This window comes from Camelus ferus, chromosome 16 (assembly GCF_009834535.1).
Source record: "Camelus ferus isolate YT-003-E chromosome 16, BCGSAC_Cfer_1.0, whole genome shotgun sequence".
NCBI classification, from domain to species: Eukaryota; Metazoa; Chordata; class Mammalia; order Artiodactyla; family Camelidae; genus Camelus; species Camelus ferus.
In genome coordinates this window covers 24,479,377-24,504,901 of record NC_045711.1, presented here as the reverse complement: position 1 = coordinate 24,504,901, position 25,525 = coordinate 24,479,377, and the positions used below count along the sequence as shown (strand labels likewise).

The 25,525-nt window shown below is 45.2% G+C and overlaps 3 protein-coding genes across 8 annotated transcripts in view; 2 read left to right on the top strand and 1 right to left on the bottom strand.

Annotated features, from left to right (window-relative positions):
• The window catches only part of ACOX1 (acyl-CoA oxidase 1), a 23,710-nt gene extending 18,815 nt beyond the window's left edge, over positions 1–4,895 (bottom strand). The window contains exons 1-3 of one of the 3 annotated variants that reach the window (XM_006176458.3): positions 4,704–4,841; positions 4,264–4,423; positions 1–96 (exon numbers count right to left, since the gene is read on the bottom strand). The exon at positions 1–96 is cut by the window's left edge and continues 65 nt beyond it. In XM_006176458.3, coding sequence (XP_006176520.1) covers positions 1–96; positions 4,264–4,423; positions 4,704–4,812 — 365 coding nt within the window. In that variant the 5' untranslated portion in view covers positions 4,813–4,841. Of the gene's footprint in view, positions 97–4,263; positions 4,424–4,703 lie in introns of those variants that run through there. The other 2 variants (XM_006176457.3, XM_032456800.1) reach the window with 2 other exon arrangements.
• A 213-nt stretch (positions 4,896–5,108) lies between these two features.
• On the top strand, positions 5,109–21,196 carry TEN1 (TEN1 subunit of CST complex). Its single transcript, XM_032456805.1, has 4 exons — positions 5,109–5,246; positions 11,118–11,214; positions 14,567–14,724; positions 20,768–21,196. The coding sequence occupies exons 2-4, from the start codon at positions 11,126–11,128 to the stop codon at positions 20,887–20,889; spliced, it is 369 nt and encodes a 122-aa protein (XP_032312696.1). The 5' UTR covers positions 5,109–5,246; positions 11,118–11,125; the 3' UTR covers positions 20,890–21,196.
• Positions 21,197–21,245: 49 nt separating this feature from the next.
• CDK3 (cyclin dependent kinase 3) lies at positions 21,246–25,479 on the top strand. 4 transcript variants are annotated; one of them, XM_032456802.1, is made up of 8 exons: positions 21,246–21,702; positions 21,946–22,076; positions 22,415–22,492; positions 22,573–22,693; positions 22,784–22,954; positions 23,038–23,139; positions 23,421–23,624; positions 24,727–25,479. In XM_032456802.1, the coding sequence occupies exons 2-8, from the start codon at positions 21,961–21,963 to the stop codon at positions 24,850–24,852; spliced, it is 918 nt and encodes a 305-aa protein (XP_032312693.1). In that variant the 5' UTR covers positions 21,246–21,702; positions 21,946–21,960; the 3' UTR covers positions 24,853–25,479. The 4 variants fall into 4 exon arrangements, with proteins under 4 accessions (XP_032312693.1, XP_032312692.1, XP_032312695.1 ...); XM_032456801.1 differs by having other exon boundaries at positions 21,246–21,728; XM_032456804.1 differs by having other exon boundaries at positions 21,259–21,306.
• The last annotated feature ends 46 nt before the right edge of the window (positions 25,480–25,525 follow it).

Genomic DNA, 25,525 nt, shown 5'->3' with positions numbered 1-25,525 from the left:
TTCTCTTGCTGAGCAGTGGTGCCCTGATTCAGCAAGGTGGGAATAAACATGGAGTAATTGAGGCCCACGGGTTCCACAAAATTGACCAAATGCAGTCTACGGGAGAGAAAAGAAAAGGAGCTCAGCCTCACTCTGGGAACTGCAGTCGCCACCTGTCTTGCCAGACAGCCTTGGCCCTCAGGGAGAAGGTCAGGAAAGTTTAACCCAACTTCTTATGAAATGAGGAGTGATAGTTACCATTTACTACCTAAAACAAACAAACAAACAACAACAAACCAACAGCAGAAGCTAGCCGTGTCTCTTCTCCCCCTAGTCATTTCAGGGTCAGAATTCTGAGTTTTATACATAATCCGGGAAGCAAATTCTACCCATGTTTTAGCCTCAAACCTCTCTTATTATTTTGTGGGTGTTATTTGTTGGTTTGATTTTTGGGATAGTGTGTTTGTTTGTGCTTTATTTTCAGGTTTTACTTGTTTTGAAAAGCAAAAGGAACTCTATGGAACACTTATCTGTTGAGCTATTAACAAAACATCCTAAAGAATAATAATTTAAACTATCTTTCCCTAGTAACTGAAGCAAATGTCCAGGGTGGTACATATACACCCCGGGGTCATAGCACAATCTCTGTAGGTCTTCAGAGCTTAGAGATGGGTAAGTAGGTAATACAAGCATGTTAAAAATTTATCACAAATGATCTTTGAACATTATTGCAGATTAAGGGATCTCTAATCATAATGAAATTCAGTCTTCAACTGTTTCCTCATAGAGTTTGTGAAATAGTCAAAATATGCATTATAGACACTACTCAGCCTTGGCTACGCTGTGTTATAGCTTTTATAAGGGTCCATTTTTTCCTGTCTATATAAAGAGCTTAAGGTACAAAATAAGTATTATGTAACTGACCTTCATGACTTTTCAAGGGGTGGCTAGGAAGCACCAGTTTATCCTGACCCACACAACAAAAAGACCATGAATTAAGGGCAACAAGGTGTAGGCTGCCAGTGCTCTTCTGGGGAGGCCCTGAAACCAACCCACCTTTCAAGGGTACTGGGGACAGATTCAAACCTCTAAGGATTGCCTGGACTAGCTACCATCAAAAATGCTTTTTAACCCTGAGGGTCTATGATTTTTACACCAATATCAAATGTTAATTTTAACTGATCAGAGAGAAGGCGGGGGCGGGGGGAGGCACAGCAACTGAAGTGGTGAGTTAGCTTCCAAGTAGCTCGGACTGGCCGCCACTTCCTGCTGCTGCACTTCACAAAGCACACCCATCTCACTTAAGTAGGATAATGAGGTAAATGTGGAAGCTGGTCTCTCAAAGGTACAGGCACCACAGCACTTCCCAATAGCCATGCTTTACTAAAACAGGAAATGAACCCACAAGTATTTCTGAGAAATAAAAGCAGTAATTCAGGTACTGAAAGGAGTGGCAAAATATGATACTCCCATTCCCTTGAAGGAACGGAGGAGGCTCTGGGTTTATATAATGATGGCACAAAATAATTAATTCTAGGAAGCTGAGAGGGAAAAATATGTGACACAAAATAAAGACTGTCAATTACTTATGTTCTTAATAAACATACTGAGTTCTTTTTTGAGGCCACCTGCAAGTCAACTCAAGAACAAACCATGAGAGGTTGCTTTTTAAGTTATGTTTAACCCCTCCTGAAGATGCTTTTCAGGGAACCAGCTTTAAAAACTTATTAAGGAGGATTGGGGGAGGGTATAGCTGAATGGTAAAACGCATGCTTAGCATGCATGAGGTCCTGGGTTCAATCCCCAGTACCTCCATTAAAAATAAATAAGTACATAAATACATAAATAAATAAACCTAATTACCTCCTTCCCAAAATAAACTTTTTAATAAATAAAAAATAGAAAAAAGGATCAACAACAAAAAACAAAAACCTGACGATTAAAAAAACCATGATTGGTTCTCATTGGAATTTTAAATTACTTTTAAGAACATTTTATAGCTTCTTCATAGCAAACAGTGTAGTTAAAAGACAAAATTACAGGAGAGGAGATCAGAAAAACAACTTTTATATTCCCCAGACAGCAAGGTCTTATTTTCTCGAGGAACAGAGAAAAGAGTTCTTCACTGCTCAAGTTGAGAAATCTCAAAGTACTTGACTAATATTTCAGTCAACGTCAAAAGAGTCTCATGAGTTTTACTTTGTGACAGGAGAAATGGATGTAAAAGAGATCAACAAATGCACAAAATCCCCAGAAAGAGAAATATTACTGTATTTCATGAATTCCAGCATCCCTCTCTCCCTCCCCGGCAATTTTAGCATTTAAGAAATCTGATGCGTCTCACAATTAATGGTACAGCAGTGTTAACGGTTAGTGATACATACAACTTGGGTGTGAGTGACAATGGATGGCGTTCAGCTAACTGCCAAGACTAAGGGTCAAGCACCTTCTCTAACATAAGTGGGTATCCCTGTCATATCCCAGAAATACTGGAAGGATGTCAAAGGGTGTCCCAAGGTCTGTACTTTGTATTTCTCAAACAGCAAGGTCTGTGTCATAAAAAATGACACACAAAACAGCTGGTTGGTGTCCACTGATCTTTAACTCACAGCGAGGACTTTGTTCTAATTCACTGTGACTTCGCTAGAGTCACGTTATACAATACGAACCACCATAGATTATGTAATCTTCGAAGCAACTCAGAAACACTGCATCAGTCACTTAAAGGTAAAACAAGACACACCTCCTCTATGTATGTTCATGTATAACTGAAAAATTGTGTTCTACACTGGAAATTGACACAACATTGTAAAATGACTGTAACGCAATAAAAGAAAGTAAAAAAACCACAAAACCCCACACCTTCTCTTTCATGTTTTAAGGAAGAGTAAAATCACACTAATTTTTAAAGTTCACAAAACCAACTCAGGTCAATCAGAAACAGAATCCACTAGGAGTTACTCTACCTCAACATCCTTACAGCCCTGAGTTACAAACTTGAAAAAAAAAAAAAGCATTCAGAAGTTAGTAAATATTCTGATTTGGGCTACTAAAAATAAATCCTATTTTTACAAGTAAAATGGAAAGGAATTCTGAGTGTGGTCCTAAGGGTCAGAGTAAATCATTTCCTCTTGACAGTAATAACCTGCTTAAATTGAAAACAGATACCAAATGTCTTAGAGGCAGTAGTAAAAGGGAGCAATGACTATTGCTACATAAATGCAGAACTTGTAACATGTTTCATTTTTTAATGGCTCTTTAATATACACCATTCATATTATTTATTCTTGTTTTTGTTTGTTGGTTTTTTTTTTGCAGGAGGGTATTCAGTTTGTTTGTTTGTTTGTTTGTTTATTTATTTATTTATTTAATTTTAATGGAGGTACTAGGGATTGAACCCAGGACCGCATGCAAGCTAGGTATGTACTCTACCATTGAGTTACACCCTCCCCCCTCATTTACTCTTTATTGATGGAAATATTGGAATTTTTCTAAAATGTAGACACCTAAAACAGGAAATGTCCAGGAATCAATGAGAAGCCTAAGATATGCTAGAGGCCAAAGGAAATCGAGTACTAAGATCACGTACTCTTACAGTGTTTATTTAGATAAAGGCAAAAAAAAAAAGTGTTTTATTTCTAATTAAAAAACAGAACAAAAAGCAGATGGTCTGAAAAAAGGACATACTCTTTTCAGCAGTAGGACTAAGGTATGTTTTTACGAGGTCTCACACGCACATGAGAGCCTTTTAAACACTGTCACCAGATTCAACAATGCTAGGTTCTTAGAATACTTTACATTGATTCTGAGGTTTGAATAAAGTTCTTCTTCACTTACCCACATTTTCCATTATTTTAGACGCAAGATCTATATTACCATATGAAAATACAATCTGTTACTGCTCCAGAACACTTAAGTGTTTGGTTTTTGCAACGGAAAAAAATCTTTCCGAATTCAGGCAGGGTTTGGCAGGCCTCCTTCTTACAAAGAGCAAAGTCATTCTGCATTTAAATCATTCAAAACTAAGACGTCTGGATCGAATCTGTATAATTCTGGAGAATGAAAATTACAGCATCTCCAATGAAAGCCTTCTACAAACGTCACTTAAGCCTTTAAAAAGCTTAAATGCAAAGGTAAACATTTTCCACATACACGTAACTTTAAAATGGTGTAAAAACATGCCAATTTGAGTCTTCAAACACCAAACACGATGAAAAAGGCCACCACAGATTGCGGATTTAAAGTCTGGGCTTAGGCACTTGATCTAAGCTAAGGCATACCTACTTTTTAAACCACATGATTTCATCAGGGTCTGCGATGCCAAACTTCCTCATCTTCTCCACCGTGGTGGCGCTCTTCCTAACAGCCACTTCATAACGCTGGCTACGAGTGAGGAAGTTCAAGTCTTCATGCTGGAAGTCTGGGTCTTTCAGAATCAAGTTCTCTAGAGGGGAGTTAAAGGGTATCAAGAGGAAGACAGAAATTCAGGGTTCCGTTACAGCTCCCTGGATCACAGCTGGTTTCAGTACTTGGGCACAGATTTCTCCTCGAGATGGGCGCGCCTCCCTTCCCGGCCACAAGCCGCCCCTGGAAACGGGAGTCCCATCTCCCCTAAAGCTGGGCCAGAGGCTGCGGCCTACGCCCCACAGGGCCCCCCGATTCCTCCCAGAGGGAGTCTCCAGCTTTGCTCGGGGAAGGAAGGAAGCCCTGCTCGCCGCCCTCACCAATCTCTCGGCGGCGCCGGGTGTTCTCGGGGCTGCCGTCCAGGACGTGCGTGAGCAGCTCCGGGTTGAAGCTGGCGGCGGCCCGCTCCTTCCGCAGGTCCTGGTTCATGGTGACGGCCAGCAGAAGCAGGGGAGACCGACGAGGCGAAGACGGCGGGGGCTGCTGCAGCGACCACGACTGTCTGCACCGCCAGCGCGAGCCGGGCCCTAAGAGCCACCCCAGGGCAGCGCGAGTCCCCGCCCCCGCTCGCCTCGGCCCGCCCCGGCCCTCTCCGGCCCAGCCCTTCTCCTTCACCGCGACCCCTCCGCGCGTGATAGCCCGCGGCCGAGGCGGAGGCGGCGCCGGTGGGGGTGCTGGGGAGGGCGAGTCGCCTGCTGTCGGCCAGGTGGCCGCCAGAGCAGCTCCCCGGGAAGGGGACCCCAAAAGAAGCTCAAGAAATTGCCTTGGGGGCAAAGCGAAGCGCTCCTGGTAACCCGCCCTCCCTCGTGACGTGACCACGCCAGGCGGAAAGAGGGAACTTAAGGCCCCGGACGCCGGGACAGGTTGGCCAGGGATTGGGAAGGGGCGGGACGAGGCTGAGGAGGACGGCGCCTGCGCCATGGACCCGCCCTCCCCGCCGCTTCCGGGTCCGCGCGCTAAGGCCTCCCCGGAAATGAGAGGGGATAGGAGGAGACTCGCGGGCTGGGGGCGGTGAACGTGTGGACCGCGCGGAGTTGCTAGGGGGCGGGCCGTAGGGTTTCCCGCAACCCTCGAAGGTTGGAGAAAAAAAGAACGAGGACAAAGGTCGCACGGCGAATGTCTCAGGCTATCTTTTGTTCAGATAATGGCATCTTTGCTGCCAGAGGCCTGGACTGCGGGGAGCTGGGTGTGGGATTGCGTGTGCGCCTGCCTGTTAATGGGGTGGGTGTGTACTTTGAGATGGACCTGAGTGTGTTAAGAGGTCTTGGAATCCAGACTTTGTTTTCACAATTATCGTCGTCTTCAAAGTAGTAAAAGAACACTTGAAAAAACACCTGGTATAGGAAGATTTGTAGTGAAAAGAAAAAGTTCCCCATCCTCAGAGGCAGCCGATTTTAACCATCTGTGTTTTTAGTTTTGATTACTAAAAAAATTGCTAAGTGAAATACTTACATGCTGTTTCTTGATTTGCCCATTTTAGTTACCTTTTGACTTCATGCCATGGTAATGAACCTATGGCATACTACACGTCTCCTTTAGCTCTCATTTTCCTTTGTAACTTTAAACAACATACAAATCCTGTTTTTTTTAAAAACTACACATAGTAGTCAGTTTCCTATTGCATCAATTTTTAGTAACACAGACAATAAAAGGAGCGCCAAAAACTAATCAAGATTATTATTTTAATAAAACATTTAAAAAATCAAAATGCAGGAAAATCCACGATGAATAAAATGCCAAAATTTTAAATAGAGACAGGATCATTATTACTGATTGTTCCTTTTGTCTCAGGCTCCAGTGTACCAGGGCAAGTCACTGGTTAACTGGTTAACTGATGCTTTTTCTAATTCCCTCAGGCATTAAACTATTTAGCTGCTATGTATTCCTCTTGTTAAAAGCTGGCTCTCCAGATATCACTAGCATAGTCTGTTGATAAAACAAATTTGAGTTGATTGCCTATACAGGTAAGGGTGACTACTACTTGGCAAAGCTTTGGCCATGCCTCAGAATTAAGGCTAGAATTTGTTGAGAATTGTAAGTTCTATTTAAGATGGTTCTTTCAGTTCAGGGTTTGTTTAGGATTGGGTACAAACCATTGCACAACAGTCAGAAATTGGTGGAAGCAGTAAGGCAAGGGAATTCAGATAATCTCAGTGAGCAGACTGGCTGTTGATGTTCAAACCATTTGCCTGGACTGGATCAAGGAAGAGTAAAAAATGTTAATGAAGACGTAGCATCATAGAGTCAAGTTAATGTGGGCAATAAGATGTGGTTTGGGTTCTGTGTGTCCAGGCTGAGTGTGGGGGTAGATGGTTTGGGTTTTCACTCTCTTCTTCATGAATATATTCATCCATTCAATAAATAATAATATTCCTAAAAGCAAAAAAGGGGGCTGAAGCTATAGGTCAGTGGTAGAGTGTCTGCTTACCATGCATGAGGTCCTGGGTTTGATCCCCAGTACCTCCATTAAATAAAAATAAATAAGTAAATACACCTAATTACCCTCCCCCCCAACTCCCCAAAACCTCTTCTTCTTGTGCCTGTTTCCTCTCCCTCCCAAGGACCCACCTAAATGGACAAAGAGAAGAGGAAGTCAGAAATGATCAAATTAAGGAAATTTAACATTAATACAATACTATTACCTAATCTATAAACCTTTTTGTGGACTTACTATTGTCCAATAAAGTCCTTTATCATAATTTTTTCTCCCAACTAAGATCCAATCCAGGATCAGAAATTCTGTTTAGTTGTGTTAGTTTGCTAGAACTGCCATGACAGAGCATCACAGAGTGGGTGTCTTAAACAACAGAAGTCTGTTGTCTCTTAGTTCTGGAGGCCAGAAGTCCAAGGTTAAGGTGTGAACAGGGTTAGTTCCTTCCAGGGCTCTAGGTGAGTGAGAATCTGTTCCATGCCTCTCTCTTAGCTTCTGATAGTTTTCTGGCTATCTTTGGTGTTCCTTGGCTTGTATGCATGTCACCCCAATCTTTACCTTCATCTTCACCTGGCCTTCTCCATGTGTGTATGTCTGTCTGTCCAAACGTTCCCCTTTTCATAAGGACACTAATCATATTGGATTAGGGTCCACCCTAATGACCTCATTTAACTTAGTTATCTCTGCAAAGATTCTGTCTCTAGATAAAGTCACATTCTGAGGTCCTGGGGGTTAGGACTTAAATGTATCTTTTTTAGAGGGGACGCAATTCCGCCCATAACAGTTGTTCTATCACTTTGAGCCTCATTTAACTGGGGCAATTTCTTCATCTTCTGCAACTTTGTTACTTTTAGAGTATACAAAGCAGTTGTTTTGTAGACTGTCCCTCAATTCAGATTTGTCTGATATTTCTTCGTAATTAGATTCAGATTATGCACTTTTTACAGGAATATCACAGAGAAAAATGTATCCTTCTCAGTGCATCACATCCAGGAGGTACATGAAGGCTGTATTTGCTAATTTTCTTCACTGTGAAGTGGACTGTTTTTCTCCTTTTAATTAATAAGTAATTTGGGGGGAGATAGTGTTGAGACCATGTAAATATCATGTTCTTCATCAAATTTTTACCCAAGACTTTCAGCATCCATTGATAATTCTTCCCTGAATTCATTTTTCCTCTGGTGATTGCAAAACTTCTAAAGGCATCGTAAAGTAACCATTTTATCTGGTAACTGTAAAATTCATTTTGTTGAAATTACATTTAAAATTTGTAATAATTCCCATGTGATAGGATCTTTTGAAGCTATAGTTCAAATCTTGTGGCATAACTTGAGTTTTCATGTTGAAGATCCGTTGTGTAATCTAGGCTACGCTACAGCTATGTAACTTTAAAAACACTAATAAATGTTTAATGGGTTGGTGACCGTGCAGAGGTGCTGGGAGAGTGGGGCATGGAAGTTACAAACCAAGTGTTACTTGTCTGAGTTTTCGATCCTGCTAGAGAAATCTTGGCAGTTGCTTCAGAAAAAAATGAAAGAAGCAATCAAGATTGGTTCACCATTCTTACTGGACAGTATTTTCAATCATCCCAGTTGCTAAAAAAGAGAATATATCTCTTGTTTCCTGTCATGGATTTTTCTTCCCAGAAGTGGATATTTCACCTTGGGGACTGAAAAGGCAAGGCTCGAACAAAGTACAGGTCGTAGCATTACTCAGACTTTGTAAAGAGAGTATCTGAAATCCAGTTGAGTCACAAGAGAAGCCTAATCCTAGAATATCTTCTCAGAAATGAATGGGTAATAATATATGGATAATGATTTGTCGTGTCAGCTATACTTATTTATCTGAATTTTTTTTAGGGGGGAGGTAATTAGGTTTATTTACTTATTTATTTATTTTTAATGGAGGTACTAAGGATTGAACCCAGGACCTCATGCATGCTAAGCACGCACTCTGCCACTGAGCTATACCCTCTCCCCAGTTATGCTTATTCAAATTAACAGAACTGTCTTAATAAACACATAGCAACTTTTGTTTGCAGAAGAAATTGAGGTTAAAATTTACAAGAGTATACCTCTGCCGAATAGTCAGTGCTACTGCGTGGTACTTTAAAAAAATAAAAATAAGTTTAATGGCATAGTTACTTATAGCTTAACTTATATGTGGTACTTAAGAGTAGAAAAATTACTGTAAAAAAGATTCTGAAGTTTCAGCGGTTTGCTGGATTGGATAGGATTGTCCCAGTTAGCCAAAACCGCAACCACTACATTTTTTTCTTCTCTTGGCTGTTTTTTGGGGTTTTGTTTTGTTTTTTGCTTCCCTCTCATGCCAGAGATGATCAGGGGGCTGTCTTCTGGTGATCAGATGGCTCTGCTCCTGGTTGCAGCAATGAGGGACCTCTGCACTCAGAGGAAGAAGACTGGGCTTTGGCCAGTTGCTTCTGCACTGCACTGGCCAAACTTGTTCTGGGCACGCTATAGTGAAATGAACAGCCCTGCCCAGTGACCTCTTCATTAGGGAATATTGCAAACAATTGTGCAAGATTCTAGGTTACATTAAACTTGTGGACTTGAGCTATGTCATTTGGTTTCTGTGAGGATCTTACTTAAGGTTATTTAATTACCGTTTTCTTTGTTCATATCACCACTTGCTTGTCCTACCCAGAAATAGTTGAAATCCTTCAACCAGAATCACCTTCCGGATTCCTTTGTCATTGAACAATTATTCCTGCATTCTCCAGTGCTCTAACATTTTCCACACATGGCTCCTCTTGTTCTGGCATGTTCTTTCTCACACATGCGTGCACAGAAAGCTACATATTATGTGTACACACCTGCTCCTTACTTTTTTCCCCGACAGTATACCTTAGAGATCTTGTCCTATAAGTACCTTTAATGCCTCATCTTCTTAAAAAGCCCGCTGAATGTTCCATTGCATTGTTATTACATTTAACTTACTTAACCAGACTTCTATTTTTCTTTTTTTTAATGATTAACATAAACATATCACCACAGTCTAACTGTGGAGAAACATCAGACAAACCCAAATTGAAGGTCATTCTGCAAAATACTTGAGCAATATACCTCAAAGCTGTCAAGGTCATCAAAAAACATGGGAAGTCTGAGAAACTGTCACAGCCAGAGGAGCTTAAGGAGACATGATAAGTAAATGTAATTTGGAATCCTGGAGAAGATCCTGGAGCAGAAAGGGAATGTCAGGGGAAAACCGATGAAATCCAAATCAAGTATGGAGTTCAGTTAAAATAACATATTGATACAGGTTTATTAATTGTAACAAATGTAAGATATTAATTATAAGGAAAACTGGGTGTGATGTATATAGGAATCCTCTGTACTATCTTTATAGTTTTTTAAAAATATATTCAAACTATTCTAAAATAAAAAGTTTATTTTAAAAAACATGAAGACTCCCTTAATGTACAACTATGAAAGAGTGTCAAATATAGTAAATGAAAAAAAATAAGAATAATATGTATACTATAGAGGGAAAATTAATATATACTCCTGTTTGGTTTTATTTGCATTATGAAAGAGTAAACAGAAATTTGTGAGAATGATTTCCTCTTGGGCAGGAGTTGGCGAACATTAGGCCAATCCAGCTCATTACTTGTTTTTGTAAATGAAGTCTGAAGGAAATAAGGTATGCTCATCCGGTACGTATTGTTTGTGAGAGTTTTCCTCCTATAATGGCAAAGCCGAGTGGTCGTGACAGAGATCATATGTTACTGTCTGCCTTTTTACGGACCCCTGCTTTAAGGGATCAGGAAGGGAATGGGGGGGGGTGGGAATGGATAAATTTGGGAGTTTGAAATTTAAAAATGTTAGCCCCTATATATAAAATAGATTTTAAAAAAGTTTTTTTTCTGTATAGCACAGGGAACTATGTTCAGTACCTTGTAATAAACTTTAATGAAAAAATATGAAAACAAATATATGTATGTATATACATGACTGGGACATTGTGCTGTACACCAGAAATTGACACATTGTAATTGACTGTACTTCAATTAAAAAAAAAAAAAGGAAGGGAATGGGCTACATGGGAATTGGAGTGGGAACAGTACATCTCCACATAGATCTTTAGTATATTGTTTTGTTCTTTAAAAGATGTGAATGCATAATCTATCAAAAAAATCTATAAAAGTTTTAAAACACCACCCCTGGGACTAGCTTTTCAGATGTTGCTGGTCTCGGGCGTCTATTAATCTCCATCTGGTGGTTAGCTTGGTTTGTCAGGGCTCTTCAAAAATCCGTCTCAACTTTCCATCTCAACCTGGTTACAGGAGCAACGATGCTACCCAAACCTGGGATCTATTACCTCCCCTGGGAGGTCAGTGCCGGCCAAGTTCCTGATGGGGACACTCTGAGAACATACGGCAGGTGAGAATGGTTGTTTTCTCACATGGTAGGGGGGTGTTTAAAAAATTAAAAGTCTTTTTAAAAATTAAAATATTTAAAAAAATTATTTTTAAAGCTTATATTTTAATTTTGGGGGTGTGGGAGGAGGTTATTAGGCTTATTTATTTATTTATTCTTAGGGGAAGTACTGGGGATTGAACCCAGAACTTCATGCATGCTAAGCATGCACTCTACCGCTTGAGCTATGCCCTCCCCCCATTTTAATTTATTTTTAAAATTATTTAAATTTTTTTATATTTAATTTTATTTCATTTAATTAATTTATTATGTTTTTCATATTTTTGTAGGGGAGGTAATTAGGTTATTCATTTTTTTAATGGAGGTATTGGGGATTGAACCTAGTACCTCAGGCATGCTCAGCATGCACTCTACTGCTGAGCTACACCTTCACCTTCTATTTTATTTTAAATTTATTATGTTTTATACATTTTTTTAATTATTTAAAATTTTAAAAGTCTTACTATAATTTTATCTAATTATTTTAAAATGCTAAAAAATTAATATGTATTCATTGTAAAAACTGTAGGTAATCCATAAGGGTGTAAAGAAATCAAGAAAAAAGTCACCTACAATCCCACTGTCTGGACAACCACCCACTGCTAACCTTTTGGTGATTATACACTTTCTCATGTGTGCAGTGTATGTATATACGTATATGTGGGTGGGTGTATATACACACAATATATGTATATACATATATACTGTGTTAGTCACCTATTGCTGTGTAACAAATCACCTCAAAATTTAGTGTCTTAAAATGATAATAAATGCTTATTTTTTCATACTCACTGTGGCTCAGAATTTGAGAGTGGCTTAGCTGGGTGGATCTGGTTCAGATTCACTTTTAAGATTGCAGTCAAGATGTTGGCCAGGGCTGCCAACATCTGAAGGCAGGCCTGGGCCTGGAGGGTCTGCTTCTAAGGTCACTCATTCACATGTTTCGCAGTTTTTGCTGCCTGCTGTCAAGAAGGCTCAGTTCCTCACAACGCAGATTTTTCTACATGGCTGCTTGAGGGTCTTCATAACACAGCAGCTGGCTTTCCTCAGAACGAGTGATTAAACAGAGAGAGCAGAGAGAAAGCCACAATGTCAATGACCTAACCTCTAGGAAGTTACATTTCTGCAAAGTTCTGTTGGTTACACAGGTCACTGCTGGTCCGGGTGACAGGGGGACTACACAAGGATGTGAATACCAGGGGGATAAGCATCACTGGGACCATCTTAGAGTCACACACACACACACACACACATACACACGTACATATAGAAATACTGTAACCTAGCTAAGATCCTATTATGGTACCATTGAAGTGTGTACAGTAGACCTAGTTCCAGGCCAAATATGTAGATCAGTATCATCACTTTAAATAGATCCACTTTATTTCATCGCGTGTAGATATACCATCATTTAACCACAGTCTTTTTCTTTTTTTTTCCTTTTTCTTTTTCACATGGAAGTACTGAGAATCAAACCAAGTACCTTGTGCATGCTCAGCGTGCGCTCCACCAACTGAGCTATACCCCCGACCCCAACCACAGTCTTTTTATTTAACCCAAATATATTAATTTTCAACAGACATCAGTATAATTGAGTGGGGAAAAGACAGTCATTTCAACAAGTGGTGCGGGAACTACTGAATATTCTTACGGGGGTGAAAAAAAACCTTGATCCCCACCCCACAGCACATACACACGAAAATCATTTGAACTGGATTATAGATGTACAAGCTAAAACTATAAAATGTTCAAAAGAAAGCAGGAGAAAATCTTCACAACCTTGAGGTAGGCAAAGATTTCTTAGACTCAGAAAGCAAAAACCATGAAAGAAAAATAATGAATAAAGTGGACTTCAACAAAATTAAAAGCTTTTCATGAAAAGTTACCATTAAGAAGATTAAAAGGCAGGGCTGAGGGTATAGCTCAGTGGTAGAGTGTCTGCTTAGCATGCATGAAGTCCTGGGTTTGATCCCCAGTACCTCCATTAAAAATAAATAAGTAAATAAACCTAATTACGTACCCTCCTCAAAAAAACCCAAAAAAATAAAAATTAAAAAAAAAAAAAGATTAAGAGGCAAGCCACAAACTGGGAGGAAATAAGTGTGTGTATATTATATATTATGTACGTTCAACAAATGATTTGTATCTAGAATATACAAAGGACTCATACAACTCAATAATAGGAAAACAAAGAACTCAGTTTTAAAATGGGGGAGGATATAGCTCAAACACTAGAGCACATGCTTAGCATGCACAAGGTTCTGGGCTCAATCCCCAGCACCACCTCTAAAAGTAAATAAACAAGCCTAATTACCCTGCCTCCCCAAAATTAAAATGGGTAAAAGATTTGAACACACAGAAACACACAATATTTGAACAGACACAGCCCAAGAAGATACACAGATGGCAGATAAGCTCATGAAATTTTTTTCAACATGATGAGTCATTAGGGAAATGCAAATTAAAACCACAATGATAGAGTATTTCATGCCCACTACGGTGGCTAAAATTAAAAAGACTGACCATATCAAGTGCCGAGAACGGTGTGGAATAACTAGAACCCCTCATACGTTACTTACTGGTAGGAAAGTAAAACGGCACAACCACTTTGAAGAGCAATTTGGCGGTTTCCTTTAAACAGACAGATTGACCATATGACCCAGAAATTCCACTTGGGTATTCACCCAAGAGAAATGAAAACACTTGTATGTTAAAGTTCATACCTGTTTATTCATAATGACATCTGGAAGCAGACCAGATTAGCTGGTGAGTGGATAATGATAATTTGTTTATCCATTCAACAGAGTGCTACTGAGCAACAAAAAGGAACAAACTACTGATTTACCCAACAACATAAATGGGCCTCAAAAACCTTTATGTGGAATGAAATAAGATAGATACAGAAAAATATGTGCTGTTATGATTCTACTTATATGAGGTGCTTGAGTAGGAAAACTCATCTATGGAGACCAAAGGCAGATCAGTGGTTGCCTGGGGTGGGCGATGGGCAGACTGAGTTCAAAGGGGCACAAGGGAACCTTCGGGGTGATGGAAATGTACCAAAGCTTGACTGCTGTGTGGTTGCACGGCATGTACTTTCATCAGCACTCATTGAACAGGTGCCTTTTAATGCGTGTGATTTATATCTCAGTTATGTAGACTGAAAAAAAACATTTTCTGTTGCTGCCATTTAAATTTCTCTGGTTCAAGTGAGGGTGCACATTTTCCTATGGACTTACTGGCCTTGCAGAGCCTTTTGAACTTTGTGGTGGCTCTGTCTGCAGATAAACATGATCCCATTTTCCCTGGCCTCCAGGTTGCACAGCTATGACATGACCCAGTCCCGGGTGACCCTTACGGCTCAGCACGGATCTGACCAGCACCAGATCCTCGTCTGTACCAAGTTGGTGGAACCGTTCCAAGCCCAGGTGGGCTCTCTCTACACTGTCCTTGGGGAGCTCGAGCACCAGAGGGGTAAGTCTTGGCCTCACACACCCTTTTTCACTCTGGGTCCTCAGTGGGGCAGTCTTTTGGGTGCCTGGGCCTGGCTTCTGACCCAACAGGAGTCCCTCTTTGAGGTTAACATTTTTTCCACGTCAGCCCCCGATTTCAGGGACTCATGGAAAACACATGATTGCACTCACAGCAGATCTGGCACAGGGAAGCGAGAAAGGGGAGAGAGAAATCACTAATTCCTAAAGGTCTGTACCATGCCAGGCCTGGTCCTAGGTCTCTTTGAATCTGCTCACCAGCCCTTAATCTGAGTTGTCTTAGGGCTATTTCATAGATGAGAAAACCAAGGCTCAGAGAGCATGGGGCTGGAATAACAAGCCAGGAAGTTAGGTTAAGAGAAATGAAACACAAGGGAAGGAACCAAAGCAACCTGGGAGAATCTCTGTGGCATCAAAGGTTGAAGATTGCTCTTTAAAACCTAGGTAGCCTGGAAAACCAAACAAAAAACCAAAAACAAACAAAAACCTAGGTTGTCTGATCCTTTGCCTCCCTCTCTGGCCGTCTCTGTGCCATTGTCCTTCACACGGCTGATGCCATACTATACAGTGTTGTATCTGGCTATTTTGGTTTAACATTATGTAATGTGATACATACATACATATAGTGTAAGCATTTCCCTGTGTCTTTAAATTTTTCTAGACACAGTATTTAATGGCTCTGTAATATTTTATAGATTAGATGTGTACTCTAATTCACACAACCATTAGATGTTTGTATTTCTCCCGTCTTTTGCTCTTACAAGTACACTGTACAGTTATTGGTTAAAGAAACCATGGGATATTCAGTCAGGAGAATTTAATACAGCCATTAAAAGTGTTATAAATGTATATCAATTGACATGAAAAGATGTTCACAGCATCTTACTAAAGAAAAAGCAATGTACAAAACTGTGTTTCACATGCTCTCATTTTTGGCTAAGTAAACATTTTTGTATGCATAAAATTTTGAAGTATTATTTACCAAAATGTTAATAATAATTATTTCTGGGTGATGGGATTGTGAGATTCCATATACTTTTATTAGCATTTTACATTGAAAACGTATTGCTTTATAGCCAGAGGGGGAAAAAAGTTTAAAAATATCTATCTGTCTAGATACATATTAAAAATGGGTGGTGGCAGAGTGTGTGCTTAGCATGCCCTGAGGTCCTGGGTTCAATCCCCAGTACCTCCATAAAAAAAGAAAGATTAAAAAAAAAAATTAACACGCTGCAGTTAATAGCCTCATGTACTAATCTTTGTCCATTTTCTGATTATTTCTTTAAAGTAGTTTCCTAAAAGTAGAATTACTGCATTAAAGGATAAGAATATTTATGTTTCCTGATTTACACTACCAACCTACTTTCAGTGGCAGTGAATTTTAACTCTAGATGAAAGGCACTAGGAAAAAGTAATTAAATGGGGCTTATTTTAATTATATCTCATTTAATAAAAGTTAATCTTTATTCAGGCTTAAGCCTTTGAGCTCAGAGTTCCTGCCCTCATAATTGATTTGAGAGAGATATGGGGCGGATGGGTGCAAACAGGTACAAAGGGCCTATGAAGAAATGATTTCCACTGTGACTGCAGCCCAGATCACCTGATGCTCTGTCCCACACTCCTGCCCCCACAGTGAGTCCTGGAGGCTCTCGGGCACTGACTGCCCAGCATCTGGAACTCAAAGGCCTGATTACAGATGCAGATAAGGGTTGAAACTAAGATGGGACAGTGGGCCAAGACCAGGGCAGGACCCGGAGTGGACATTCAGAATTATTTGTGGGAAGAAAAATGGAAAAAACTTAAGTATAAATTCAGCACATACAGTTTTTTTAATTTAATGTTTTCAGATCAAACATGCATATATATGGAATGGTGGATTGACCCACCACGTACTCACCACCTGGATTCTGCATGACCCACATTCCCCAGTTCTGTGTCATCACCGCTCACATTTACTTACTTATTTTGCTGGTGTACGTTAAAGCAAATCTGATGTTTCATTTACCCATAAATACCTCAATATGTATCTCTAATGATACCACAATCATGGCCAACAAAATTAATAGCTGTTCTTTAATATAATCTAATACATACCTTGTATGTGTTCATGCTCCCCTTACCCCCCAAATAGCTTTTTACAATTTTGGTTCATTTAAAAGCAAGAGGGGAGGGCATAGCTGAGTGGTAGAGTGTGCTTAGCATGCATGAGGTTCTGGTTCAATCCCCAGGACCTCCATTAAAATAAACCTAACTACCTCCCTCCTCAAAAAAAAAAGCAAGATGCAAAAAAATGTCCATACACTGCATTTGAGTTACACATCCCAATAACAGTTCTGGCTTCCTTTTTTCCTTTGTTTTTTTAAATGCCATTTATTGGAGAACTTGGGTCCAGAATTAGCTGACTGCTTCCTCCTGGTTGCATTAAACGTGCTCCTTCCCTTGAGTTTATCCTGCCTTTTTTCTGAATGGATTGTATTTCAGGGACACCAAATGGTTGGATGAGGGCAGGTTCTTTAGAGGAGAATCCCAGTGAATAAATGCAGGGAGAAATGATTGCACTCCAAAGTTACCACTTTAAAAGCCCTGAGGAAATAATAAATCCAGGCAAACGATCATTATCGCCGGCTGCTAAAACCATTAGGTGGAAGCTCGCTGGGAATGTTGCGTTGTGGGGACCAGGCCTGCCCCACCCGATGGACCAAACATTACAAAAAGCTGACCGATCGACTGCGTCCCTCTGTTGTGAGGCAGGGGGAAGGCACAGACAGTACCGCTCTGAAGTACTCTTGCCCACCTCGCAAAAAAAAATTGAACTCAATAATCAAGCCTCAGATCAGCAGCATTCTTCCTAGGCTCTGGTTAGTTTACTGCTACTCAATATTTTCATCACATTCTATATTTTTTTCTATCTTAAAAATTGTTCCCATCAAGTTTCTAATTTGTAAAAAAATACATGCACATCATTTGCAGCCGACAGGAGGAAGGAAAGACCATGATGAGGAGGGAGGGCAGAGTGCGGGCTGAGCTTGCAAGTGGCCGCTGACCTCCCACCTGGGGTGGCATGTCTGGTCCCCGGACAGGCCCAAAGTCCTCTGGAGACACAAAGGGCAACCAGACACGGATCCTGCCCTGTGGCAAGGCTGGCAGTTCTGGACCGACAAGCCGCAACTCATCATGCTGAAATTTTTGCACACAAAGGAGAAGAAATGCCAGCCATGTGCTCAAACTGCTAGCTGGCTGGGACACCAAGCAGAGGACTGAGGGCGTTCTGTCCACGATTAAGGTGGATTAAGGTGAAGATGGCGGGGACACAGCCTCTCTCCAGCTCTGCCCCGGGGTCCTGCATGGAATCCCAGGCTGCAGGTTACTCACCTACAGCAAGAGGCTGCCTCTGAGCGCTCACCATAAATCCCACCTGTTGTGGTTTTTGTCCACCTGACTGCTGTTTTGTGTCCTTTTGAACCTTTGCTCCTCCATCCTCAAGCCACCTTCCTGTGAGACTTGCCTGTAACCTGGACCCCCACACCCCCAGTGGTTCCCCTCCCACCCTCCCACGTGGTGCCTCCCAAGCCCTGCAGATCACAGAAACCAGACGTGGGGCCGGAATCCTACCGGCTCTGCAAGTTTGTCACTGCACTCCTCCCTCTTCTGCAGTGACCGGTTCTGCCATCGGGCACCTCTGCCCCAGCGCTGCTTCCCACACCCAGAACTGTCCCAACCCTGCCACCTGAAACCAGGTGGTTCCGCCCTCAGTATCTTTCTGCCCTCTGCCTCGTCACCCAGCAGGCCCCTAGACTTTGAACTCTGCCGTTTTCTCCCACCTTCTCTCCCCTCCAGCTGGACCTCACTATCGGTTCAACTACTTTTCTGACAGAAGTTCCGGCCCCTGGCCTTCCATCCCTCCTCCCTGATGAAATCTCAACTTCCACCCTCAGGTCCCAGCCGCCTGTTGATGGAGAAAGTTCACAGAGCTCCGGGGATCCCTAGCACAGTGGTTTCGAGGTCTCTCATCTCATCGGGGCCCAACAGGCTGCCTAGAAACCCTTCCATGTGTCCTGGCCAATCTCCCCTCCCCATCTCTCCTTCCCCATCTGCAGCAGCTCTTCCAGGCATTCACCTGTCACCCAGGACTCCTCCATCACCACCTCCCCTGTCCTTTCCAGCAAATTACCTCACCTCATACATCCCAGGAGAAACTGAGGCCACAGCAGCAGTCCGTCCTCCTAAAATCAGTAACTCCTTTCCTCCAGTCTGGGAGGGAGGAAGGCCCCTTCTGCCTTGCCTGGGCCGCAGCCCCTGTGCTGTGATGCACGCTGGCCCTCCTGCAGGGGCTTTGCTTTCTCAGCTGAATCCTTAACCTGTTGCCACCTGTTCATCCCTATTAGCATCTAAAGCACTCAGGCCTCTTCTCTATTAAAATAATAGTAACACTAATAAGGTCAGCTTCAGCTCTGTGTCCCTACCTAGCTATGACCCTCCTTCCTGTCACAGTCAAACTTCCTAAAAGAAGGTCTGTGCTCCGTAACACCCCTTCCTTCTCTCCTCCTCACACGGCGACCTGCTGCCTTCTAACTGCTCTTATATCTGCCGCTCCTCCTTTACTGAAAGTTCTTCATCTTTACAAGAAGAAATTCCCTGAAATGAAGATTTCTCTAGCTGCCGGGTTCAGAAGCTCCTTGCTCCCTCCCCTGCAGCATGTCTGCAGATGCTGTTCTTTTATTCCATTTACACAGACCTTTTGCAGATGGACTAACAGAATTGCCCAGTTTTCCTTCTGATCATCATATTTCTAAAGCTCACTTCCATCTTTAAAACTTTTTTTTTCCATTCACAGGGAGAAACGACACATTCCACACTCTGTATCTCGAAGGGAGGGTTTCCCCAGGCTGAGGGGAGGAAGGAGCTAACAGGTGTTCCTGTGAGGAAAGTTCTGTGAAATTAAGTCAAATAACTAAGAAAGTCATCATACAGGAACTTTGGAAATATTTGACCTACACGCGTACTTTGAGATTTTTAGCTGCGAACTCAAGCTCTCTGATTTGGTCCCTGCTCTCCCTGTGTCGTCCTGAACACGGGCAGCTGCTCTGTGAAAACTGTTCAGGGCCACATGTGTCACAGGAAGAGGTCTGGGCCTTTCAGTGCCAAATAAAGTTTAGGCAACTTTGTGTTTCAGACTAGTTCATCTTCCTGTGTTGAAGGCTGGAATCTAGACAGTCCGACACTCTGAGTTCTGCCCCCAGGCTGTGTTAAAGCAGTAAAGTGGCCTAGACTGGAGGGGAGGCGAGGCATAGACTTTAACCAGAGAGAGCCTCTAACTCAAAACGGCATCGAAAGAAGACAGGGTAATGTCCTAGGACTCTGGACTCATTGACCTGCCCAGAGAGCAGAGAGAACATAGTGAAAACAGAAACAAAAGCAAACACACAAAACCCTATTAGGGCAAACCCCAGATATCTTTCCTGTTTGGTGTCACCTGAACATTGACGAACCTTTCCATCAGGTCACCCAACATCTGCTAGTGGCGTCCCCAGCCCCTTGTCCAGGGTGGGGTGACTTGCCCCTATAAAGCCAGACTCTCCCCTTGGATTGATTAAAAGTAGAGTTCTCTTGGCCTCAATTTCCAATGCCCATGGGCCCCAGGATGCCAAGGGGCCCTTCCCTTGGTACAAATGGAGAACTAGGATGGTGACTGAGACTCCTCCTCAACTCTGGGCACTTGGGACCTACAGAGAAGTGGCAGGAATTAAGATGACAAAAGAGGGAAGTAGAGGCTATGTCTTTCTGGGCCTCCTCCCTGGAGAAGTGGAATTTTCAGGCTACCCCTTAAGTTCCAGGCATGTGTGACGCAGTTCTGAGGCCCAAGTAGACAAATTGCCAGCATCCCCATAAACCATCCTTCTTAGCTGTGACCTGTCAGACTCTTCTGTGAAAACTCAAGACAGAGAACAGGTCGAGGGTAGATGCTGGGATGCGTCTGCAGAGTGTGTGGCTGACACTGCTAATGCCCTGGTGTCTTTGTCTTTCAGATGGAGGCTCCGTGGTGAAGGCCCGGGTGCTGACTTGTGTGGAAGGAACGAATCTACCCTTGTTAGAACAAGCCATCCGGGAGCAGAGGATGTACCGGCAAGAGAGGGACAGCAGTCAGTAGAAAATGGCGACTCCTGGTGACCCCCACCCCCACCCCGGCCCCAGCACCTCCTACCTGCACTGGAGATGCCAGAGCTGCTGCAGAAGTCGCAGGAAGTTCCCGGAGTGCCAGCCTTTGGAGCTGGAGAGAAGAGGGGCGGGTTGTTCATTGGAATTGTCCCAGAAATGAGATTCTAGAGATCAGGCACCGGGACCTGACACCTATAGCCCCGCCGAGGCCGGGCCCTGGGGTGCTGGAGGCTGGGCCTCGCGTGGGCTCATGGAGGGTTCCAGAAGGTCCATGTGAATAAAGCCCTGGTGGTGTGACAGTGCAGTGTGTGCATGTGGTGCAGCGCCGGCAGGGGCCAGGAGGGGGAGCCTCAGAGCAGCAGGGGGGCAGCCTCCCAGGCAGTGAGGCTGCAGGAGCGCAGGGTTTCCGGTGAATTCTGGGCTGGGGGCCTGAGGGAAAGGTTCTGGGGGTGCCCAAGCACACGTTGGGTGCCCAGGAGGCAGGGGGGCCCCTCCTGCTAAGGTTCTGCCCTCACAGGAGGCCGAGCGTCTCCAAACAGGCCGGGCCCAGCCCCTCGCCCTGGCCCTGTGGCCTAGGGTGGAACTATGGCTTCTCTAGAAGCCCTTCCCGACCCCTGACCTCTGCCCTGAGCTGACCCCAGCCCCCTGGGCAGCCCTTCTGGGCAGCCTTCCGCCCCCAAGGCCTGGGCCTGGCTGGGCAGAGGCGGGGGCTCAGCCATGGAAGTTTGGGCCCTCCTGCACTCCGTAGCTGGGCTCAGGGGCAGCTGCTTCCTGGGACCTGGGGTTCCTGCCTGGCCTGGGCTGGGTGAGGGGCAGCCGGCTCCCAGCCAGGTTCCCAGGGAGGGCTGGGGGCTGCGGCTAGGGTGGAGGGCGGGAGCCAGGGGCTCGGCCTGGGCGGCCTGGCGGGCAGAGCAGTGTGATGAGCCTTGGGGGCCACAGGAGCCTGGGGGGCCTGGGTGGGGGCTGGGCGGGGGGTGCCATGGAGGCTGGGGGGGAAGCAGGGGTGCTGGGCATGGGGGCGAACGCCCCAGGCAGCATCTGTTTCCAGGGCAGCTCTGCGGACATGGATGTGTTCCAGAAGGTGGAGAAGGTCGGAGAGGGCACCTATGGGGTGGTGTACAAGGCCAAGAACAAGGAGACAGGCCAGCTCGTGGCCCTCAAAAAGATCAGGCTGGATTTGTGAGTGTGGAGACGGCATCTGAGACCCCCTCTCTCCCAGGGGGTACCCACAGCCCTGGAAGCTCCCCCGTCTGTCCCTCCCCTCAGAGTTTTGCATTCAACTCCTTTTCCCAGTGCTGCCCAGTTACACGGGGGCGGCCACAGAGGGGCCACACAGCCTCCCCTTGGCCAGGTTTTGCCCTTGGCCCCTGGGGGTGAGGAGCATGTGCCCAGAAGCACAGCACCCCGTCACTGGGGGGTGGGCCATCCTTATGGAATAAGGAACACAGTTGACACCCCGGGAGCAGAAGTGCCCTTCTCAGCTCCTGCCTCCATTTCTGTACCCTCCTCTCCCATAGGGAGACTGAGGGTGTCCCAAGCACCGCCATCAGGGAGATCTCTCTACTCAAAGAGCTTAAGCACCCCAACATTGTCAGGTGAGCTGGGGAAGAAGCAGGGAAGTGGGCCTGTCCCCGTCTGGCTGGGAGCCATGTCCTGACAGGCATTGCCCGGCCAGGCTGCTGGACGTGGTGCACAGCGAAAAGAAGCTTTACCTGGTGTTTGAGTTCCTCAGCCAGGACCTGAAGAAGTACATGGACTCCACCCCGGCCTCCGAGCTCCCCCTGCACTTAGTCAAGGTATGGGGGAAGGATGCGGAGCGCCGGCAAGCCCCACTCGGCCAGCCGCACATCCACTCAGCCGGCTCCTTCCCGTGCTCGTTGTTCCAGAGCTACCTCTTCCAGCTGCTGCAGGGGGTGAACTTCTGCCACTCCCATCGGGTCATCCACCGAGACCTGAAGCCCCAGAATCTGCTCATCAATGAGTTGGGTGCCATCAAGCTGGCTGACTTTGGACTGGCTCGAGCCTTCGGGGTGCCCCTACGCACCTACACCCACGAGGTACCGTGGGATGAAGGCAAGAGAAGGGATGTCACCCCGAGCACTCGGCCACCCTGAATGATGCTGTTTTCTTGCCTCCGCAGGTGGTGACACTCTGGTATCGTGCGCCCGAGATCCTCTTGGGCAGCAAATTCTATTCGACAGCTGTGGATGTCTGGAGCATTGGTTGCATCTTCGCAGAGATGGTAGAGAGAGGGACATTTGTGGCCACAGGGAGACCACGGGCAGGGTCCTCCTGGGGTGGGGTCAGGGGGCTCTGATTCTCCAATTAGAAGTGGATTTGGGGGTGTTTGGGACTGGCTGAAGGACTGAGGAAACAGGTCTTTTTCCAGGAAAGGCCAAGATTTTCAGCACAGCCCTGGGAAAGATATCTTGAAGCTGCCTCCCTGGTCTGGCCTCTTACCTGGTACTGGATTCTGGATGATGAGGGAGTAGCCCCCACACCTTCTCCCCTTCCCCATTCCAGGTGACCCGCAGAGCCCTGTTTCCTGGCGACTCTGAGATTGACCAGCTCTTTCGTATCTTTCGGACCCTGGGGACACCCAGTGAAGCCATATGGCCAGGAGTCACCCAGCTGCCTGACTACAAGGGCAGCTTCCCCAAGTGGACCAGGAAGGGGCTGGAGGAGATTGTGCCCAGTCTGGAGCCAGAGGGCAAGGACCTGCTCACGGTAGGTACGGGTGGGCAGCAGGGGAGGGCAAGACAGGCCTCCCAGCACCAGCTGCTGCTGTTGCCAGAAGCGTCCCTTTTGTCATCCAGCCTCTTATGTAACCCTGGCTCCTTCTGAGTCCGAGCTGGTCTCTTTTCTGACCTCTGTACACAGTTGGCTTGTCCCTGTGTGTACTGATTGTTCCACCTGGAGGCCTCTCCCTCGATCAGTCCAATGTTCACCTTCCCTTTTAAAACTTCTCTTTTCTAGTTAGCTTTGTTTTTATGCTGTGATACGTGCCCTTTTTCTCAGCTGCCTTGTGTTTGGTGATCTTCTCCTGTGGACATCATTACACCATCTAAGCTATAAGCTTTCCCAGGCAGGGTCCACACCACCCACTGCCTCAGTGGTTATGCTTCACACATGGCTGTTCAGAGTATGCTGCTTCCTGATGCCTCGGCCCCTGCCACAGTCCTCACTCACCCTTCCTGTTGCCCGATCTTGACCCCTTGCCTGGCCCAAGTAGAGCCATCCTTTCTGTTCACTAAGACTCGGAGCACGTTTCTCTCTTTAGTCTCGTGTTGGGTCAGAGGAAGGCATGGCAGTATGTTCATCTCCAGGCTGTGTGTCCCGCTCTCCAGAGGACTGTGTGTGTGTACACAGTGCCAGCAGGACGGTGTGGACTCCAACCGAGGCTACTCCAAGGCAGGGGGTCCTTCCCCAGCCTGACTGGGTTTAGAGATTTTGAATTTCTGCCCCACCCTCGATATGCCCCCTGGACAGGTTTGGCTCCCTCTTCCTAATACCTAGAGAGAAGTCTGTCTCAACTGGAAGTAGGCTGGAGCCTGGGAACTTCCATTAGGAGGGGGAGACACTGACTCATCCTTAGTACTTAGTAGCCTGAAGGAGACTGAGGTGACTCAACAGGGCTGGACCAAAGCAAAGTCCATGTCCTCAGATTCCTGGACTATCCAGAACTGGCTCACAAGCTGGGAGGCAGTGGCTTCCTGTGGTTCTGAGTTTGAAGGCAGCTGCTTTGGGGCTTGGGGCCCTCCCACTGAGACCTGGGAGGGTAATTCCTCTCCCCGACACACCCTGGCCCAACCTCCACCTTCCTCCACAGCAACTCCTGCAGTACGACCCGAGCCGGCGGATCTCAGCCAAGGCCGCCCTTGCCCATCCGTACTTCTCGTCCACCGAGACCTCCCCGGCCCCGCGCCAGTGTATGCTGGAGCGATTCTGCCGCTGAGGACGTTTGAGGCCCCCCCCGCCCCCCCCCCGCCTCAAAGCCTCTCTCCAGCTGCTGCCCTACCCTGCTGCCCCACCCGCCTCCCCACCCACTTCCCAAGAACGAGGACACACCTGGGGAGAGAGCAGTTGGGCATCAGCTGTCAGAGGGCTGAGTCTGGGTTCGTCCCGCCAGCAGGTTAGCGAGTTCCTGTGTGGTTTGTTGGGTTTGACCGTGCCAATTCAAGGTGAGAGCGCAGAAGCCCCGTGCACGAAGGGCCCGTCAGCGGCCGGGTCTGCTGGCGCCGGAACAGCAGGTGCCAAGGAGAGCAGGAAGCCTGCCCGGGCCGCCAGCAAGGCCCTCCTGGTGCCCTTCAGCTGCCCAGCCTTCAGTTGCAGAGCCAGACCCTGAGAGGGAGGGTTCCCCTGGCTGGTCTTTTGGATTTAAAATGTTTTGGGGAAGAGTTGAGTTCCAGTTAAGAGTCCCAAGTTAAACAGGAAGCAGGGCTGGGGAGAGAGGACATTCTCCTGATCCTGGGAGAGGTCCGGTGTGTGGCTGTTCTAAGTAGTTGTTCTGTCACCTAGGATATGCTTACGTTTGTTTGCCTCTGGCTTTAAGAACAGAAAATAAAACTGATATGTTTCTGAATTTTCTAGTGTTTCTCTGCTTAGGATGGAGCACCAGGGACTTACTG

Excerpts from the sequence above, each read along its gene's own strand:
- TEN1 (XM_032456805.1), top strand. The coding sequence starts at position 11,126 with ATGCTACCCAAACCTGGGATCTATTACCTCCCCTGGGAGGTCAGTGCC. Across the intron at positions 11,215-14,566 it reads ACTCTGAGAACATACGGCAG|GTTGCACAGCTATGACATGA; the intron begins GTGAGAATGGTT and ends CCTGGCCTCCAG. Across the intron at positions 14,725-20,767 it reads GGAGCTCGAGCACCAGAGGG|ATGGAGGCTCCGTGGTGAAG; the intron begins GTAAGTCTTGGC and ends TTTGTCTTTCAG.
- CDK3 (XM_032456801.1), top strand. The coding sequence starts at position 21,615 with ATGGAAGTTTGGGCCCTCCTGCACTCCGTAGCTGGGCTCAGGGGCAGC. Across the intron at positions 22,694-22,783 it reads TCCCCCTGCACTTAGTCAAG|AGCTACCTCTTCCAGCTGCT; the intron begins GTATGGGGGAAG and ends TCGTTGTTCCAG. Across the intron at positions 22,955-23,037 it reads TACGCACCTACACCCACGAG|GTGGTGACACTCTGGTATCG; the intron begins GTACCGTGGGAT and ends TTGCCTCCGCAG.